This window comes from Nuphar pumila, chromosome 13 (genome assembly GCF_984573655.1).
Source record: "Nuphar pumila chromosome 13, dmNupPumi1.hap1.1, whole genome shotgun sequence".
Classification (NCBI taxonomy): domain Eukaryota; kingdom Viridiplantae; phylum Streptophyta; class Magnoliopsida; order Nymphaeales; family Nymphaeaceae; genus Nuphar; species Nuphar pumila.
In genome coordinates this window covers 90,446,828-90,467,431 of record NC_143261.1, presented here as the reverse complement: position 1 = coordinate 90,467,431, position 20,604 = coordinate 90,446,828, and the positions used below count along the sequence as shown (strand labels likewise).

Sequence of the window (20,604 nt, the reverse complement as noted above, 5' to 3'; positions counted from 1 at the left end):
CCTTAAAGATCTGATACATGTGAGAAGTTGAGATGATGCAAATGGGCTGGATCCAGGATGAAAGTTCTGCAATTTGTGGCTGTTCTGGATCCGACCGGATCTGACTCTCCCATGTTTTTAGCTGTTCATGATCCAGCTCGTTTGCATCCTTAAGGGTGGGCAATATTGGGCCCATTGGTCCAGCCCATTAAAAGACTGAGCTTGGCTAAGGAAGTAAAGCCTGGCCCACGCCCAGCCCAGATAGGCTGGGCCACTAGCCAATCGTAGTCTGCAGGTTTCCCTTCCCAACTGAACGACGGGCCATGCAAGGTCCACCTAACTCAGGTCTATCCTTGGTCAGCTTGACTGCACCACTGACAGCCATGGGCAGGGCAAGCCTGGCCTGGCCTTTATTAGGGGGTGTCAATGGGACGGGTTTGATCTGGGACCTGACCCGTACCAAACTTTATAGGGTCAAGGTTTGGTGATAAATAAGGATGTTGGAATAGGTCCGGGTCAGACTCAAAGGGTCCAATTAATATATGGAGCCAGATATGGTTTGTGAACTTTCATACTAGACCTAGGCCCGACCCGAGTTCCAAATAAGATTCACAATTTTTCAAAGTAAAAAAGGCTAAAAAATATAAATTTACCGGGTATGGTCCGGCTCTGGTTGATGTAATCCTTATAGGATTCGTGTATGCTTTCTCTTATGGTGGGTATGATTGAACCTGGATCCAGACCCGATACCAGCATCTCAAATCATGTCCGGGTCTGTTTTTTTTTTTTGCAAATCCAACTATGTTGATGTGCTTGACATGGAATCAACCATTGGATCGTGTATTTTTAATGAAAAATGCAATTTTTGAATGCTTTAAATATGTACAAAGATTACGAGTCATTGATTTTAAAGTCATAAAAACAAATTTCGTTTATGCATTAAAATCGGATGATTCCATAGCATCTTCTTATAAAACCAAGCATGTAGATCATATCTGTATCGATAGATTAAAGAGAAAAGAACAAAAAATCCATGAAAATTGCAGTTTATACATTAGTTCTCATATTTCATCTCTCTCTCTCTCTCTCTCTCTCTATATATATATATATATATATATATATATATATATATATATATATATATATATATATATATATATATAGGACATGAAAGATGAGGCATTGGCCAAAGAACATAGGTGAGCCTCATCTGACTAGGCGGTCATGCCAAAGACCATGGAAGACTTGGTAATCAACCCAGTCAATGATTGCTTTGGATTTTCTAAACCTAAGGCTAAGGCAAGATGACTAATTAGGGGTGGACATCGGGTCAGGTACCTAACATACTTGGGTTTAGCTTAGCTGCCCAACTTAGCCCGAAGCACAACAGATCTCAGGCTAAATCGGGAGTAATTAGTAAGGGGGTGTTTGATTGCCGGATGGTGGTGTCTGCCCACATGCTCATGCAAACATAGGATGCACGGACAAGCGGACCACCTTTGATTCTTGTTTGTGGAGAGTTTTGCCATCTCCCCTGGAACAGAAGAGAATAGGATACCCTGGACACTTTTGAAAAAGAAAAAAAACCAAACAAAAAAAGGTGTTATAGGGTATCCTTGTTCAGAACTGTCGGTAAACAGGATAGGACAGGACATGGTGCCCTTGTCCATAGCTGTCTGTGAATCAAACGCCTCTTAAAGAATCAAGGTTTGTTGGTAAAAGTGAAACAAATTCGGCTCAAAAGGGCCTCGCCTGACCCGGACCAAGGCTTGAACCTGACGGGAGGAGGGTCGGGTTTTAAACGGCTCATGGTCTGGAGCGAGATTTGAGACTATGGAGCCCTAATGGGTCAAGGGTCGGGTTGGGCCGGCCCGATATCGAAACTTGTAATGAATAAAGAAAGGAATATTCCTTACTTTCTAGGGTTTCGTGGTATGTATTCACTCTTTCTCATTGGATGATGCATTGTTCAACAAGGAGAGAGAGAGAGAGAGAGAGATGGAGCAGACCTTCATCATGATCAAGCCGGACGGTGTGCAGAGAGGCCTGGTTCGTCTTCTCCCTCTTCTCTTATGGGCGTCTTAGATAATAGTCATTTATTTTTTCGAGAAATGGAAAAGATTGTTTTTCCAGTTTTTGCTAGCTGCAGTTTTTTTTTGTTTTTTAAATACCATTAGTGTTGAATCTCTGATTTGAGCATGTATTTTTTTATTCTAATCGATTAGATGCTGAAGTATTAGATTTTGCTGCATCGGTTTTCGGAAATTTAGCCCAGTGGATGACTAATAGGTTTCGTTGTCTGCCCATTTCGTGATTTTGTTTAAAAAAAACTTCATGGGTGTGGTTGACCTCTGATCTGAAGCCTCAAATTTCGGTCTAAATATTTTAATAACTATCTTCTATTCATTCCATAAAATCCATCTTTTTTTATTGGAATGAAACATGAACTAGGAGTTGAGGCACTTGATTGGTCTCCCTAACCCCAGCTACTCCTAGATACGGAGGAGATTGGTCCCTTGGACACAACGTGTCATTAGTTTTTCGTTGCTATCCTTAGTTGAAACAGAGAATGGGAATTGGTTATTTTATTTGAATATTTTCCCCTTTTTACATTCCAGGTGGGAGAGATTATTTCCAGATTTGAGAAGAAAGGTTTCTTGTTGAAAGGTAAAAAATGGGTTTTCATTCATTTTTAATTCTTTTCCTTTTCCTAATAAAATATGGGTTGTCTTCTTTTCTAGTGCCTAGTGGGTTTTTTCCCCCTACTTTAACCTAGATTGATTCGTGTCATTAATAATCAGGGTTGAAGCTTACGACCGTGGAACGCCCTTTTGCGGAGAAACACTATGAAGATCTCTCAGCAAAGCCATTCTTCAACGGGCTTGTCGAATACATCATATCTGGTGCTGTTGTTGCAATGGTATGGGAAGGCAAGAATGTAGTGACGACCGGTCGGAAGATCATTGGGGCCACGAACCCATCTGATTCTGCTCCTGGCACCATCCGTGGTGACTTTGCAGTTGAAGTTGGCAGGTATTGTTTTTGCTTCTTAGGTTTTGGATATTGTGTTTCGAGCATTTTATATGTTTGCAGAATGACAATTTGGCTTTCTTGTCGTTGGGATAAGGCTTTATGATGATGATGATAATGTTGTTGGGATAAGGCTTTATGATGATGATAATGATGAAATTTTTTGGCTTTCTTATTGATTTTTTGGTATTGAATGATGGTTTTACTCTTACTACCTAATATTTTCACTGGTTCTGTTTATGAATGTACATTTTGTCTAAATGTCGTGGTGTATATGTTCTTATCTGATTTTATTTATTTTTTATTAATGCGATACCATCTCTCTGTTTAATGAGCCGACATCCAAACTTGATGGTATTAACGGTACTGATATGCAGAAGGATGCAAAGCTATAACTTTGGCTGAAAACTTCGCCACTCTTTGCCGCTTCTTGTGATTCTCGGTTGTCAGGCTGTGGGTGGTCAGATTCCTCATACTTAGTATGCCTCTTTAGGTTAAATGTGGCTTTGCATTTCTCCCCATTCGATTGTTCCCTTTTTTTTTATATTTATATCTGTTCCTCAATTTTGTCAAGTCATTATTTTCTTCTCATTGTATTTTTCTCATTATGTTCTATCAGAAATATTATTTTCATTGCATATTGTGTGAATCTGACCTTACATGTGTGGTTTTGGTAGTCCTTTAATGGATAAAATACACTAAATCAAAAGAGGCTTTTGAATTGTATATAGGTTTTCAATGGGATCTAAAAGTCAATTGCCTACAGTACACCAAACCTTCACCCAAAAGGAAAGAAATTCAAAATGCTTAGATCCGTAGCATGTTTCTTAGCAATCAAACATGATGATCTACTAGAGGGTACAGTATCCTCGAGAGTACCAAAGTGAACCCCATATAACCGTTTTCTCACGTGCAAAGCATGTTACTAATAACTATTATGGTGCTACACAATTGCCCCGTATACTTATTTTTGGTATTAACATGCCTCTTATGGAAGATTGCACTTCTGAGGAAGATGGTTATGGTGTGGCATTTTGTTAAAGGGGAATACTTTGGAATCTTTCTAACGTGACATTATACTTTTGTCTTATTTAGTACTGAAATTTATAGGCATTGTAACTTGAAATTTTGATCTCTGAAATTTATAGGCGTTGTAACTTGAAATTTTGATCTCTGAAGTTTCTTTTGCGTTCCCTAGAACTGGAATCAATTTTAATAAACCTACTTCCTTTTCTATTTGCATTGGTGACAGCCACCAGAAAGGATTTTCATTCAATTGAGAGTCCTGTGGGTTCTGGCATGAAATCTGTACAAGTTAAATTCAGTTTTGTTTGTTCATGAAACTTGACTGTAATGAGCATTTGACATGGACCTCTTTTTTCCTCATTTTGCTTCCACAGGAATGTCATTCACGGGAGTGACTCTGTAGAGAACGCAAGAAAGGAGATTGCTCTGTGGTTCCCGGAGGGCACCGTCGCCTGGCAGAGCAGCCTTCACCCCTGGATCTATGAGTAAGCTCGGCAGCGCGGGGGGGTGGGGGTGTAGGGGGAGTTTAGCTGCTAAAATAAGCTATCGTAAATTTTTTGTCAAACCTGAACTTTGAGTAACACCATCGTATTTGTTTTGCCCTTTAGTTCTTCTGTTATGGCATGTTCCCTTTAGTTGTAATAAACCTCTTTTTATATTTGAGATAATCATCTATGATTGCTTATGGGTGGTCACACGATGATCCTTCCATTGGCATTCCTTTGTTAAGGAGTTGGTTGTAATAAACCACTTTTTAGCTGTAAAATCCTAGGTGCCTTAGTCCCTGAAGATTTATATGGGCACCAGTTTGAGGAGTGTGCTTGTTGCATGGCTTCTTTTTTCTTCCCTTTTTTTATTTTTTCTGATTAGGTCTAGGGACGCCCCTCCCTGCCCAACGGCAAGAAGACCCTGCTTTGACTTTGCAGCAATGGACACTCCAAGTTGGTTGCAAACTTCTGACGTTTACAAGTTGCCTCTACCAAGCCCTCGTGGGCTGTTGCAATGGCTTCTTTATTTCTCCATGTTCAGGAAAAAAAAATCTTGAACAATGGAATCTGGTGCTGTTCCCTTCATGGTTCTTGTAGTTGGTTCATTTAAAAAATCATGGTGCATAGTGAGACCCTTGGTCTGCGTTCTTGGGCCTCCGATCCTATGGTCAAGCCACAGTTTACTGCATGTTCAAGCCGTATGAGCCTACATGTAGCCAGGTGCTTGTCCCGAGATGGGCCGGGACCAGCTGCATTTTGCAGATTAGCCTGGCCTGGCTATATATAATGGGCCTGACTCAGGCCTGGCCGAAACCTGACAATAATTGGGATGGGACACTATGAGGCTTGGATTTGGGGCGAGCCTCTCGGGCCATTGTGTGCCCTATGTAAAATGGGAAACGTTTGTTTTTAAGATGGCCCTTAAACAGGACATCAGGCTGATGTCCATCCCTAGTTCAAGTAGCCTGTATGATGTGCTTTTGGCTTTGCTAAGAATGTTTGAGATGTGTACACCTCTGTGATGATGAAATTGTGTGCCATAAATTGTCAAATTTGGTGCTCTTTTGTTCATGTTAATACACAAATTTTGAGCACGATAAGGAATATGCTTCCATTGTTACATTAAGTCTAGCACGGCGCAAGTCTCTTATTTTATGGCTATGGTGCCAACTTTTGGCCACATTTATCCTGTAACGTCTCTTCCTACACGATGGTAGGACGTTGGCGTGATTTATATATATTACAGAAACATGTAAGTCTACTCTGATCAGTGATCACCAAAATTCCGTCACTGTTCCATTTTGAGATGGACTGGTAATTGCACTTGTATAACATTTTTGTGAACAATGAGCGATATCTAAAATCACATGCAATTTAAAGCAATGAAACTCATCGTACTACACAGTTGGGCCTCAAGTTTAACACTCGCCTTCTGGTCGTAAATTATCTCTGTATTTTGATGCTACAATCCACTAGGTATCAAGGAGTTCTCGAACCATTGTGTCAGGAAGAAACAAGTCTCGCTTAGCTGCATTGATGTCTTATACACGAAGGTTACTATGCTTCGATTCCAAAAGAGAGAGAGAGAGAGAGGCTCTTAAAATGACAAGATGAATTGGAGTAAGCTTTCTTTTTTCCTTACCCTTTTCTTTAATTGATAACTCAAATCCCAAAGAAACAGGATTTCATATTACACCTAAAGAGAAGAGGGAAAATGAGAAAAAGAAATCATCAAATGCAAAAACTCATCAGCTGCAATGGTTACAGACATCCCTTTGTTACCGAAGTAGCAACCTGTAAGATGGCATGTCTTCTAGGCGTGCTATATCCTCAAGCAACAGCTCTCTTTCTAGCTGCGCACGAGTGGCCTTCATAACAGACTGTTGAAATAGAGTTAAAAAAATAACAGAAAAGAGTTGGCACTCAGGCAAATCTCAATCTGCACAGATGCTACCAATAGTTACTTCAAAAAAGGAGACATCCCACCTTTACTTTTTTGGAAATAACTATTGGAGGGATGTCTCTTTTTTCTTTTGGAAGTAACAATTGGTAGCATCTGCTTATCCAAAGAAAAAGAAAAGGAGACATACATTGAAGTCCATATATGTAGCACGCATAGCAAGCCACTGCTGGTCCATCATCTTGAATGCTAAACAGTATAGCAGGTCAAACACACTTTCGTTCTCTGTAAAGCAACAATATTCTATGTTATTAACTGGTAATTTGAACCATATATTAAAAAGAAAAATTCGAGGCATGTGTCCTATTATCAACAGTGTCACAAACCAATGCAAGACATGACAGAGGAACCGGGAACTTAAAAAGAGCCTTGTGGCACATGCACCAACTTGGACAATTATTTGGGAAAGTCTTTTCCAAAGAAAGATGGAGAAATTTTTGAAAAAAAGCTTGCAGAAGTATTGTAGAAATGGAATCAACTTTTTATTAGAAAAATTTCCTCCTTGGTTAGCTTAGCAAAGTTTAAAATTAATACCAACTTTAACTGTGACCATTTGTACTTTCAAAGGATGGCAAACATGTATGGAGGCAAAACATAGCATAAGTAGCAACCAGCTAAACTAAACAAACTGTTGGAGGATTTACCCAAGGTTACAACTGATGGGAGCTTTCAGCATTGACCACAACAGTTTGATCGAACCAGACTTCAAGAAATGCCTTTCAGGCAAATGGTTGTAAGCCAGAACAATGACGTGTGCAAAAGTTTATCAGCCAAACGGTTGCTCACAGCAAGAAAGAAATGTTTTAGTTCTTTCATGTAGATCAATAGTTTAAATCAATGGTCAACAAACAGACAGGGTAGTCAGTTTGCCTATGAAAGTTGGATGAGCCCGAGCTAGAAGAAAAACATTTATAAACTGTAGCAACCAACCAAAGTGTACTTTAAAGCAACAGAATAACCTTTGATTAGAATTGATTGAAGTTCCAAACTCTTGTGGGCAACAAGCAGAACCATTTACATCAGTGCACAGATTGGTGCTACATGGGCAACACTGGCCCATGATGGATGAAGCAGTTGGCTTCTGGTTAGACTGAATCTGACATGAAACAGTAACCCCATCTGATTCAAAGGAATCTTGGGTTCACAATGCAGGTCATACTCCAGTTATATGCTTAATCACAATAGGAAGGGGGTGCAGCCTCACTCTGATCTTCAATATTTAGTTGTACAAGTATAGCCCCTCAAGAAAACAAGAGAATAATTGATAAAAAGCAATGCTTCCAGTTAGTTTTAAGAATGTATACCCATCCAATTGATTTTGTTAAACTGCAAAGGTAAATACATTTTGAAAGTGAACGGCCAAATGACATTAGCATCATGCCAAAAAAAAAAAAATCCAAAGGCAGAAGCTGCAGTGAAGACCAGATTGATGCTCAGGAATCACAACCATACTACACTAAAATTTTCAGGCATCAGTTGATTCTTCAGATACACACCTGAGAGTAGTTTTGCAAAGACTGATCCCATTAGAGTCTGTGGCTTGACTGTAAATTACAATATTATGCTGCATCAGTAACTTCAACGATGCAAAACTTACAGAAAAAAGCACAAATGTGAGATACAAACCAGATAGAAGGTCAAGTATCTGAATCAGCATGAATGTAATGTTCACACCAGCTACTGCAAATGGATACTCCCACATGGCTCGGCTGCCTTCCTGCTTCCAGAGAAGGTCTTGAAAAGATTTCTGCATTAGAGTTATTGATTAGGGATATAACCAATCAGAAGCAGCATAACAAAGGAAATACATTTTCTGGTTAACAGATGGTTCTCCATAGCTCCCAGTCGGACCTCTTCTTATTAGAAGTTTATTTGGTGAATAGAAAACATAAAAAATTCAGTTGAAAAGATAAGAAAACCAAGTTATGACCATCCTGAATTGCTTCACTTATCTATTTAAAATTTTAAATAGAACATTTCATTTGAAAGTCCTGATATCATCAGCTCCGGGTACAACAATGATGTGGTTAAGGACGTAAATGAGCAAAGCCAAGCCAATCCTTAAGTTGTTCAGGCTTGAGCTCGAGATTGTCTTAAGCCCAGTCAGCCATGCTTGCCTTGTATTGAGTTCAAGCTCAGTCACAAAATTTTGAACTTCTGTAGCACTAGCACCTATTGCCAGATACATCACTAATAAAGATAAAATTAAATGAAGACAACTTCAAAGGAACTGTAGCATTAGGCAAAACAAGCTAAGGAAATTGTCTATTGACCACTGATTACAAAGCTAAGCAGCTAGTTTTACAACCTAGGTAATGCAAAAAGGTTTTTAAAAAATCAAAAACTTGTAATTTTCAAGTATATATTAAGGTACTTGGATTTAAAAAAGAAAGAAAGTAAATGCATGCAGGTATGCACATACACAATTGTGCATAAAAGGGAGTTGTATGGCATTGACGAAGAGAAAAGGAAGTCTGCAAGAAATATACCGGATAAGTCTTTGCAAAGAACAATAAATTTTCCAAAGATATAAATCCACCTCCCCTGCATGATCAACTTACACAGTTAGACAAGATAATAATAGTTTCAGAAATATTATCAGAATGTAAAGAACAAGATAGTTTATCACATAATATGGAAGTACCTAAAATCTGTAGATGGATCTTTCCCTTGCCAACCCATTTGTTTCCATTGTTCTGATACCAAATCATGAAGTTCTTCCTTGGGAAAGGCCACAGACCACAAAGCCCTCAAAGCTTCCTGTACTCATCCAATGACATTAGTAAGATACACTACTTACATATTTCGACATTGATTGCTTCATATCCATAAAATGCTTTTGACACTCAAAAGTTGCAATAACCTTCACAGTGTCATCATACACAAAATAACCTACATAAGTAATTTGGCATCGAAAACTCCTTAAACCACCTAACACTTACAATAGTTTCAATGAACTATTCCACAGCTATATCCTCTTTTAACGATAGGCTTTCCAAAAATAACAAGCATTTAATGAAACAACCTCTAAAATAGATAAGCGGTCCATCAATTCTGATACATTACCAAAATCTAAACTCCCTTAGTTCAGCTGAGATGAGTTGTACAATTTCCAATAAACCTTTGCATGATCTAATATATAAACCACAGAATGTTGGAACATTTACTTATTTGCTAATGTGAAGTCTGAACAGGAAATTACGATGAATTTTGCCTTCTGTAACATCCATTAATCTTCACAATTATTTTAGAAGGGCTTTGGAAAATAAAAAAATTCAGAAAGTGATGCCTTTTTCTTCTGAAGGTACAATAGGATCCCCAAAAAACAAAGTTTCAAATAACGATGACAGGACTAATTGTTGATCTTATGGCAAGCTCCAATTACATGACTTAAACATTGAACTGTTTGTCTCACTCTTTTGCCTTGAATCACAGCAAATGCCATCTTTTTTAAGTCATATAATTCACTTTTTAAGGTAATGCTTCTGATGTGAACCTTAAGACCATTCCAGCAACCAGCAATCATTATTATTTCTTGCACATAAAAAGCAAGTCGCAATGAACTTAGTCCAGTGCCTTCTTCCAAATAAGTGTTGCATAGACAAGTTGCAATATGTCTTCCAGAAACAAAAGTTGAATTATAATCCATGCTCTTTAAACAAAAGAAATTTAAACATAAAAAATAACAAATAATAGCAAAATGGAAGTAAAAGAAGCAGGACGTCCTTGATGGATTTCAAAGATGCTTAGGCCCACCAAACTTGCACAGAGAGAATCCATGCTGAAAGCTATGGTAGTGCACCCCACAGACATGCAGTTGAAATTTGGGAAGACATAATGCATGTTCCTAGTTATTAGATCATGTGAAGCAAAATTGGGAACCAGAGCCTAGGCTGCAATACCCCTGCACGAGATGGAAGGATACATAGAAAAATTACATGTGCCCAAAACAATGACAAGATTATCTAAATACAATACAACATTGGATCAATATAAATCATTGTATCAATAGAAAAAGTTCAGTAGATAAGGAAATTAAAAAGTTAACACAAACAAGAAATTAAATGACAAAGTGTTCACTTCAGATTTCTTCTAAACCCAGCAATGAGAAACTTTAAAGGAAACAAACAGAAACGGAAATCATAAAGACACTTTGAACATTTGACATGATTGAAAGGAATCTTCAATATGCACTACCTGATGTTCAGGCCTTGAACTATCGTAAGTAACTTCAATCCGGTTCTTTAGCCTGTACAAGCACTCCTCCTGAGCCACAGAGACATACAATACGGAGAAATGTTCCAAAATTAGACAACAAGAACCAAGTCAACCAGTGCAGAAAAGCAAACCCGGAAATAAGAAACAAAGAGATCAGGTATGTGGCAGGAGTTCGAACTATACATAAATTATGAGAAGGAAAGCCATGGCAACGCTATGTTGGCAAATAAAGTTCATACAAAAAGAAAAGGAAGGCAAAAGGATGATGGGCCCGTATGACATCTTTAAATATGATAGTCTCAAAGGATAAAAAATGGCATGCATCTGTACCATATGCACAACTTGAAAACCATAGAGGTAAAAGCACTGTTGAATATGAGAAAAATGGCAATCAATTCATAAAGACATCATAGTCTGTGATCAAAGTGATGCATAATAACTACAATAACCCCAACAAATCTTCCGTTTTTCATTACTCCCCCAACTTCATTTTTTAAGACTGACCTCTACATATCAAACATTTCTCCACCAGGGTAATGAATTTAACCTATATAACAAGAAATTAAGTTTTAACTATGCTCTTTTAATCCTTGGATCATGAAAGTTAAGGAGGCTCGTGATAGATATCTTCCAGGGTGAAGAAATGCATTTCTTCTTCTTCCTAAGAGAAGCTTACTTCGAAAAACAGAGCTACCAAACTTAAAGGTTGCAATAAAGAATTAAGGTGATGGGAATGCAGAAAGAGGCAGAAAGCTGCAAATGCTAATTGCAGGAACAGCCTAGAAAGCTCCACAGTTATCATTACAAAGAAGCAAGGACCTAAATCATGAGCCAAACATAATCATCATCACCAGGACTCCTGCAGCAATGCAGGCTAAGCATTAGAATCCTGATCCTTCACTCATTTCCAATAATCAATCTCATGAGTATTACATCCTAAGAATTACCATGGAGCATAAGTGCAGAGCAACTAAAATGGTTCAGAGGAGTTTATGAACCAAAAACTGTTAGCAGGGACCTAATGAAACCTATGCATCAAACTAGAATTACCACATTAATTGTTATATGGAAGGAGATGTTAAAATGTATCTAATATATATATATATATATATATATATATATATATATATATATATATATATATATATTACATCAATACCCGATAGGGGTATTTTTGTAATTTCACATAGTTGTTTTAGAAAACAACTATTTTTGTTTTTTGATAAAATGTAATTTTATTTTCTTATTTTTTATTTATTTTTTATTTCTTTTTTTATTTCTTTTGAGGGTTAAAAGGGGCTCCAACCTTAGAGTCGTTGGAGCCCCCAACGGTCACAAATGTGACCGTTGGGGGCTCCCAACGACTCTATGGGAGCCCCCTTTTGGCTCTCCTTTTGAGGCCTTTTGGCCATCCCTTTGCTCCTTTCCCTCTTGTATAAATAGGGGTGAACCCCTTGTATATTTCTTATTTCTTGAGAGCTTTCTCTCTTCTCAATAAGAGGCTTTTTATATTGTTGCCTTCTTAAAGGCTTGTGCTTGTATTGTCTCTTTGTGGACTTGTAATATTGTCTCTTTTATTCATTGTTGTAAGTGATTGTATGCACTCTTTATATTTCCGCAATATCTCATTACATGGTATCAGAGCCACTCGATTCTTGAAGGAAAGGTGTGGTTCGTGTATCTCATATTTAGTGGATATCTTCTCACTTCTTGGCAACATCATAGAGGCAAAGATTGACCTATCTTTCAAGCTCAATGGAAAGAATTATATGATGTGGGCATCGGCAATGAAAAATAATCTCAAAGGAAAGAAGCTTTGGGGTTTTGTCATGGGTACCGTTCCGGAACCTAAGCTTATGCTTACAAAGGACGAAGAAGGTCAAGAAAAGGCTCTTGAAGGAGATGCTCGTCTCAAGGCCATTGAAAATCATCAAAAAGAAGTGGAAGATTGGGAAAGCAATCATGCAAAAATCCTTGCGTGGTTTATGAACAATGTTAAGCTTAAGGTATGTGCTAATATAGCTAAATTTCGTAGAGCCAATGAGGCTTGGTCCTTTATGAAGGGTATGTATACCCAAAAGGATCTTGCGAGAGGATACTTCTTGCAAGAAAAGATTAGAACCACCAAGCAAGGTGATTCTAGCATTCAAGACTATTATAGTGCCCTAAACCCACTATGGGATGAATTGGCTCTTTTGGAGCCAAAATGGGTTTTTATGAAAGATATTGATTTAAGGCAAAAACAAATGGAACAAGAGCGATTGTTTCAATTCCTTTTTGGGCTACGTCCCGAATTTGAGCAAGTGAGATCCTCATTTCTCCATAGATCTATTTTTCTTCCTATTGAGGATGCTATTGCCAAAATCACTCAAGAGGAGACAAGGCTTGGCATGAGTAAGCATGTTGATGAAGTCCTTGCCGTATCAAAACCGGGTAACAATGTTAGAACCTATAAGCCTCCTCATTTTGGGAAACAAGGAAACTACAATGGAGGAAGAAAAATGATTGTTTGTCATTATTGCAATGAGCCGGGTCACATTAAACCCGCTTGTCCAAAGCTTATTGGAACCTTCAAGCCTAAGGTGGCCTCTCTTGAAGAAACCACCACCAAAGAAGATGAAGGCAAGAACAATGACATCAAAGAAACTCTTGAACAAATATCTATGGCTCTCCAACAAATACTAAAAGTTTCTTCCTCCACATCGGGTGCGGCTATTGCCTCGACATCATCACCCGGTACGTATTCTTGGATCCTTGACTCCAGAGCTTCTTTTCATATGACCCCTCATGAAAATGCACTTATTGATGTTTGCACCAATTCAAAGGACTCTTGTGTCTCTACGGCCGATGAAACCTTTTTAAAAATTTCAAGTATTGGCTCTTTTAAAGATTCTCAAAATTTTTGTGTTCCAAAAGTAAGAGTTGTTCCCAAACTAAATTTAAACCTATTTTCGGTTTCTCAAATTGCCGACCATAGATGTGAAATATCTTTCTCATCTAATGGTTGCTTTATGCAGGATCTCCGGTCCAAAAAGCGGATTGGGCAAGGCCATAGAAAGGGAGACCTCTATTATATGGACCATCTCGATCTCCCTACAAATTATTTTTGTTCTTATGTCCAAGAAAAAAACATGGAAACTTGGCATAAAAGACTTGGTCATCCAAGTTATTCCAAAATGTATCTCTTTCCTTTTGGAAACAAATTTTGTAAGGAAAAAGAAATTAATTGCAAAGATTGCATTTTTGGAAAAATAAAGTCTATTCCATTTCCAACTAGAACTTTTCTTTCATCAAGACCTTTTGAATTGGTGCATTCGGATGTTTGGGGGCCTTCTCCGGTTATGTCTAAAGGGGGCTATTCATATTATGTTACGTTTATTGATGGCTTTACTCGGTATGTTTGGATTTATTTTCTTAGTCATAAATCGGAAGTATTTACTTTCTTTAAAGATTTTCATAAAAATGTTCAAAATCAATTTCAAAATAACATATCTATTTTAAGATCTGATTCCGGTGGCGAATACTTATCTCACGAATTCCAAAACTATTTGACCCAAAATGACATTTGCCATCAAAAGTCATGTCCTAGGACTCCCCAACAAAATGGCCTAGCGGAAAGGAAACATAGGCACATTATAGAAACCACTAGAACATTACTTGTTTCTAGGAATATTCCAAAGAAGTTTTGGGCCGAAGCCGTTCTAACCTCAACCTATCTAATCAATAGAATGCCCTCTTCTAAGTTAAAAAATGCTTCTCCCTATGAAAAACTCTTTAAATTTTCACCCGATTTCAATCGTCTTCGTATTTTTGGTTGCAAATGTTTTGTCTTATTACATAAAAGGGATAAGTTATCTCCAAAAGCAATTGAATGTGTTTTTCTAGGATATGGTGAAAATAAAAAAGGGTATAGATGTTATGATTTTAAGAATGATAAACTATATGTTTCAAAAGATGTAACATTTCTAGAAGAAGAAAACAGTTTTGATAAAATAGAAGAAACAAATGAAATTGATTATATATTCTTATATGATCTTATTGATGACATACAAGAAGATTTTCTTGAAAACATAGACGATACACGTGAGGTATCCCCTCTTGACATAACACCCTCAAATGATAGTGATCCAAATATAAATGTTCATGATAGTGATATAAATGTTAACTCAAGAAGAAATCAAGAAAATCCTATTAGTGCCCTCGAAAAATACTCTCAAATTTCTGAATCCACTGAGGAACCACAAGTTAGGCATTCTTCTAGAATATCAATACCCCCAAATAGGTTTGTATCCTATGATTCCTTAACCCCCAACTATCGGGCATGTTTAATAACCCTACATTCTTATTTTGAACCGGCTCACTATAATCAAGCTAAATCTATACCACATTGGGTTGAAGCAATGCAATTTGAACTAAATGCTTTAAAAAAGGCCAATACTTGGGAAATAGTTAATCTACCCTCACACAAAAAACCTATTGGTTGTCGCTGGGTCTTCAAAGTTAAAACTAAAAGCGATGACTCCTTAGAACGATATAAAGCTAGATTAGTTGCTAAGGGATATTCCCAAGAATATGACATTGATTATGAAGAAACATTCGCTCTCGTAGCTCGAATGACCAGTGTCAGGACCTTAATAGCTGTCGCATCAACAAAAAAATGGCCTATTTATCAACTTGACGTAAAAAATGCCTTTTTAAATAAAAGTTTAAGTGAAGAAGTTTACATAGATCCGTCACCCGTAATTAATATTAAGCAAGGTCAAACACTTCGGCTTTTGAAGGCATTATATGGTCTTAAACAAGCTCCTAAGGCTTGGTATGATCGTTTCAGTGATATCATGATAAAGTTAGGATTTCACTTTTGTTATACTGACACTGCTCTTTTTGTTAAACATGCAGGTTCTAGTATCGTAATTTTGTTGCTTTATGTTGATGATATGATTATCACTGGGAATGATCAAAATAATATTATTGCTGTTAAAAATATGTTAAAAAATAATTTTGATATGTCTGATTTAGGTTTTCTCAGATATTTTCTTGGAATTAAAGTTGCATATTCTCCTAGAGGATATATTTTGTCACAGATGAAGCTTGCTACAGATATATGTTCTAAGTCTGGGATTTCTGATGACAAGAAAGTAGAGACTCCCGAGGTTATTAATGCCAAATTATGGTTGAAGGATGGGGTTCTTCTGGAAGATCCCACACCTTACAGACAACTCATTGGGTCTCTTACCTATTTAACCATCACCAGACCAGATATCACTCATGCGGTTCACTCAGTTAGCCAATTTCAACATGCTCCTACAACTGTGCATATGAGTGTTGTTCTCCGAATCATCCGCTACATTCGGAATACCATCAATAAAGGGCTATTTCTATCCTCCTCTTCTTCCTTGAATCTTCTTGCTTATACTGATGCCGATTGGGGAGGTAATCCCAATGATCGAGTCTCAACTACGGGTTTTTGTGTCTTTTTAGGGGACTCTTTGATTGCCTGGCGATGCAAGAAGCAACAGAAAGTTTCACTATCATCCACTGAAGCTGAGTACCGGGCTATGGAAACCACGACAATGGAGCTTGTATGGCTTCGCAGTCTGCTTAAAGACATGGGAGTTGATATTACCGAAGCTTCAAAACTATGTTGCGACAACAAGAGTGCCATCTATATTGCGAGCAATCATACTTTTCATGAGCGTACAAAACATATCGAAATGGATTGCCACTATGTTCGTGACGAATTCTTACGAGGAACCATTGCTCTTCCATATGTCACTTCAGAATATCAGTTGGCGGACTTCTTCACTAAAGCTCTTCCGGCTCCTCGCTTCATGTTTCTTCTTGGCAAACTTTCTGTCATTTCCCCGTAAAGTTTGAGGGGGGGTGTTAAAATGTATCTAATATATATATATATATATATATATATATATATATATATATATATATATATATATATACTGTATATTACATCAATACTCGATAGGTGTATTTTTGTAATTTCACATAGTTGTTTTAGAAAACAACTATTTTCGTTTTTTAATAAAATGTAATTTTATTTTCTTATTTTTTATTTCTTTTGAGGGTTAAAAGGGGCTCCAACCTTAGAGTCGTTGGAGCCCCCAACGGTCACAAATGTGACCGTTGGGGGCTCCCAACGACTCTATGGGAGCCCCCTTTTGGCTCTCTTTTTGAGGCCTTTTGGCCATCCCTTTGCTCCTCTCCCTCTTGTATAAATAGGGGTGAACCCCTTGTATATTTCTTATTTCTTGAGAGCTTTCTCTCTTCTCAATAAGAGGCTTTTTATATTGTTGCCTTCTTAAAGGCTTGTGCTTGTATTGTCCCTTTGTGGACTTGTGATATTGTCTCTTTTATTCATTGTTGTAAGTGCTTGTATGCACTCTTTATATTTCCGCAATATCTCATTACAGGAGAAAGGGCATACAGTCACTAAAAGTAGCAAAAATGTTTTGGATGACAATTACCAAAAATTATTTTCAGGAGAGCAAGCAGACACCAACAAGCCCCTTGCGGTAATAAACCAGTATGCCAAATTTTCAGCAGCCAATGTGGTAGTCGAATTGCAGGCACATGTACCATATAAGTAAAAGTCAGTGAGGACTCTTCAAGTTCAAACTACTTCAATATATATATATATATATATATATATATATATATATATATATATATATATATATATATATATATATATATTAAATTTAGTATGTAGGCATCACTTTTGTTTGTGGATGTCTAGATGCACACAAGTGCCTATTTCAAGCTCAGACTCATGCAGCCTGCCAAGGAGGCAAATGCAGATAAACTATCACACATTTTTCAAACTGGAATATAGAGATTTCAGTTGAAGACATTGTTGGTTCTCAAGAGGACAAGATATCACCTAACACTAATATACACATCTTGATTCAGCCTACTCTTGGCTCAAATGATGAGATCACGGCCACAAGAACATTGCAATGTGTTAAGAAAGAAGCCAAAGAATAGAACAATGTTTTAATCTTAAGCACGTTTATCGAAGAAAAATAAAAGTAATCAAGTCATTAAACACAAAAGGTATTGCTTAACAGTGAGATTCAAACTTCGATTATATTAGTAACCATAAATAATCAATTCAATATTCAACCACGTTGCTGCATGAGCCAGAAAATATTGTTATACACAAGAATTTTAATAATTTTGCAAACAAAAGGAAATACAGAAGAACAAATTATAGTGATTTATTAGAAAGTAAATCATAAGATTAAGTGAAAAACCTGTAAAGGGGTCAAGTCGAATGAAAAGTGGGCATCACTTTCTATTCTTTGAACACACACACATGACAGACCTCTCCCAATCCAAGCTGCTGATCCTGCAACAACCTCAGCTGTAACAATTGAAGAACAAGTATCAAATTTGATAATTCAAATTTTTATCTAGTGAAGTTGACAATTTTCAAGAGTTAGAAAAGAAAGATATCCTGAGGTGGCAAATATGGCAATTTTCTCCCTATATCCCATTACTGTGCTTCCATAAGAAGAGAGGAGGGTGGCACAGATGATTGACATGGGCATGTGTTCTGATAATGTAGCCAGCTATACAGCTATTTTATCAATAAAATTGTTTGATAACTGATCACAAACACAACAGTAAGAGTAACAACAGCAGAATCACAAATCCAATAAAAAGCAAAATAACTGACCCCACAAACAAAAAGTATTTTCTTATCCAATATAAGACACTAAACTTGTCAGATGACCCCGCCAAAGAGAGCCTTACAGGAACAGAAATTATGGGTTGAAAATTGAAATCCCCAGAAATTCAAACCTGAACGATAAACTGATGAAGCTAACGGAGAACCAAGTTTCAACAACCACATCCACGTTCTGATACAAACGCAGACAATCAAGATTCACAAAATTACAAAACCATCAATACTCATACGACTTAATTCATGTAATTATCCCCTAATGGTGGTGGAAAATCAAGCAATTTTCCATCAAAAGGCCTTTACTTATCGATATTCAAAGTTGACATCCTCTTTACCCAACAGCCTAATTGAGCGCTTACTATTTCTCATCGCCCAACTACCCACCAACAAAAAAGTTTCCCAACAAGAACCAAAAGATTAGTAAACGGAAGAAGAAAATCCAATATCTGAAGCATTTGGTTAAGTAGAATAACGGCACTCTTCCTCTAAACAATTCAAAAACACATAATTCCCAGAACCATAAATAAAAAAGAGAAGGAAACCTACCCAACTCATGAAACAACAAGAAATGTGCCATATAAATTGCGGAGCAAAAGAAAAAAATGCAAATCAAATTGAACAAAATCCAGAGAAGCTACATGACAATTCAACAAAAAAACCAAAAAAAGAAAAGAAAAAAGAAATATCAATTCATACCAGAAGTGGAATGGCACCCGCCGTTGCCGCGTAAACCGCGGAGCAAAAGAAAAGAAATGCAAATCAAATTGACACAAAATCCAGAGAAGCTACATGACAATTCAACAAAAAAAAACCAAAAAAAGAAAAGAAAAAAAAAGAAATATCAGTTCATACCAGAAGTGAAATGGCACCCGCAGCTGCCGCGCTCGATCCCATGAGAAATCCTCCTCACTGCGACAAACGACCCCCCTCGCTTGTCCATTCTCCCCTCCACCTCCGGAAACGAAAACCACCCTACTCAATCAATCTTCCTTCCTCTTAACAGCATCAAACATCAACAAAACCACCCTAGAAAAACTGTCCCTCCCGCTCCTCCACCGAGAAATCCAACAAGAACTCCTAGAAAAAACGGCACCAATACCACCAATAAGGGGTGCCTTGCCGTTCCCGCAAAGAAGAAAGTTCGCGGGTTCCAGAGATGCTTTTGAACCACGGTTTCCGAGACGCAAACGAGAAGAAGCGGAGGAATATGAAGTCGGGGAATTGTCTAACGATGAATTAGTTTTCCCGTTTCCTCTCTCTCTCTCTCTGCGAGAGCGGGCGAGTCCTCGTTTCTTTCATGCAAGAAAGAGCGGAAGATAACGAGACAAGGACAGTAATTTATAAATAGCCGTTATAGTATTATCTATTTACAAAAAAAAAGCTCAATTTTGGGTTAATACGATTCTGCTGTCTACTTTGCCGATTACGTTTCAAGGACAGATTATTGGTTCTAAAAATCTTTAAGCTGACTTGGCTTTTTGTGTAGTCAAAATAAAGTGATTAAAATTTAAAACGCAATAATTTATTCATTGAAGAGAAAAGGTTGAGTTTTAAAAAAAAAAAAGCAAATTGGTGTTTTACACTGAGAGTGCCTACTTGAAATGCATTCAAACAAAGTAATAAGCATGTAAACCAGTTGGATACAGTTTGGGTGTTGGTGTTACTGAATCCAACCTAATCAGGTATTTTCTTGAATTCAAAGTTGGTTCTTAAATCTAGATCCTACTAGCTTGAATAGCTAACCAAATTACAAGTATAATTTGATATCCACAGATTGTAATTCGAGTCAAATTCTAATTCTGATGTAATTATTTATATGGCGTTATGTTTATCAGTTTATCACTAAATCTGATTAAATGAAATCCTAATCATTGAGATGCCCAAAAGATTTTTGGGGTTGAATGCAATAACTGAAATATTTGGCAAGGTTTTCCAAATAGTTATTAGGTTAAGTGGTTATTTTGTAACTTTTAATAAAAATAATTTTCAAAATTAATTTCTTTATTATTAGTTTATTACACAATTTCGGTGCTTCGTGAATACCCTTTTGCCCTTGTGATTCAAGAGAATTACGTCTGTGGTTGATGAGGTGGGGAGAAGGAAATATTCTTATGGAGCAGTGTAAGAATTTAATTTAATCCTTGGAACAAGTCTCAACAAGTCAAAATTCAGTTGCAACTCATTCAAGTCTTATCCAG

At 37.2% G+C, this 20,604-nt stretch overlaps 3 protein-coding genes across 3 annotated transcripts; 1 reads left to right on the top strand and 2 right to left on the bottom strand.

Moving 5' to 3' along the window:
- Window positions 1-1,920: 1,920 nt before the first annotated feature.
- On the top strand, window positions 1,921-4,723 carry LOC149819123 (nucleoside diphosphate kinase B). Its single transcript, XM_089985170.1, has 4 exons — window positions 1,921-2,028; window positions 2,598-2,646; window positions 2,781-3,012; window positions 4,410-4,723. The coding sequence occupies exons 1-4, from the start codon at window positions 1,978-1,980 to the stop codon at window positions 4,522-4,524; spliced, it is 447 nt and encodes a 148-aa protein (XP_089841296.1). The 5' UTR covers window positions 1,921-1,977; the 3' UTR covers window positions 4,525-4,723.
- Window positions 4,724-6,149: 1,426 nt separating this feature from the next.
- LOC149819122 (uncharacterized) lies at window positions 6,150-10,132 on the bottom strand. Its single transcript, XM_089986344.1, has 7 exons — window positions 9,980-10,132; window positions 9,128-9,243; window positions 8,973-9,027; window positions 8,110-8,230; window positions 7,980-8,027; window positions 6,614-6,708; window positions 6,150-6,403 (listed from the first exon to the last, which is right to left on the bottom strand). The coding sequence occupies exons 1-7, from the start codon at window positions 10,130-10,132 to the stop codon at window positions 6,302-6,304; spliced, it is 690 nt and encodes a 229-aa protein (XP_089842470.1). The 3' UTR covers window positions 6,150-6,301.
- LOC149819121 (uncharacterized) lies at window positions 10,041-19,487 on the bottom strand. Its single transcript, XM_089985169.1, has 4 exons — window positions 19,259-19,487; window positions 17,973-18,082; window positions 10,681-10,749; window positions 10,041-10,387 (listed from the first exon to the last, which is right to left on the bottom strand). Exons 1-4 carry the CDS (start codon window positions 19,344-19,346, stop codon window positions 10,343-10,345), a joined length of 312 nt encoding a protein of 103 aa, XP_089841295.1. The 5' UTR covers window positions 19,347-19,487; the 3' UTR covers window positions 10,041-10,342.
- Between the last annotated feature and the right edge of the window lie 1,117 nt (window positions 19,488-20,604).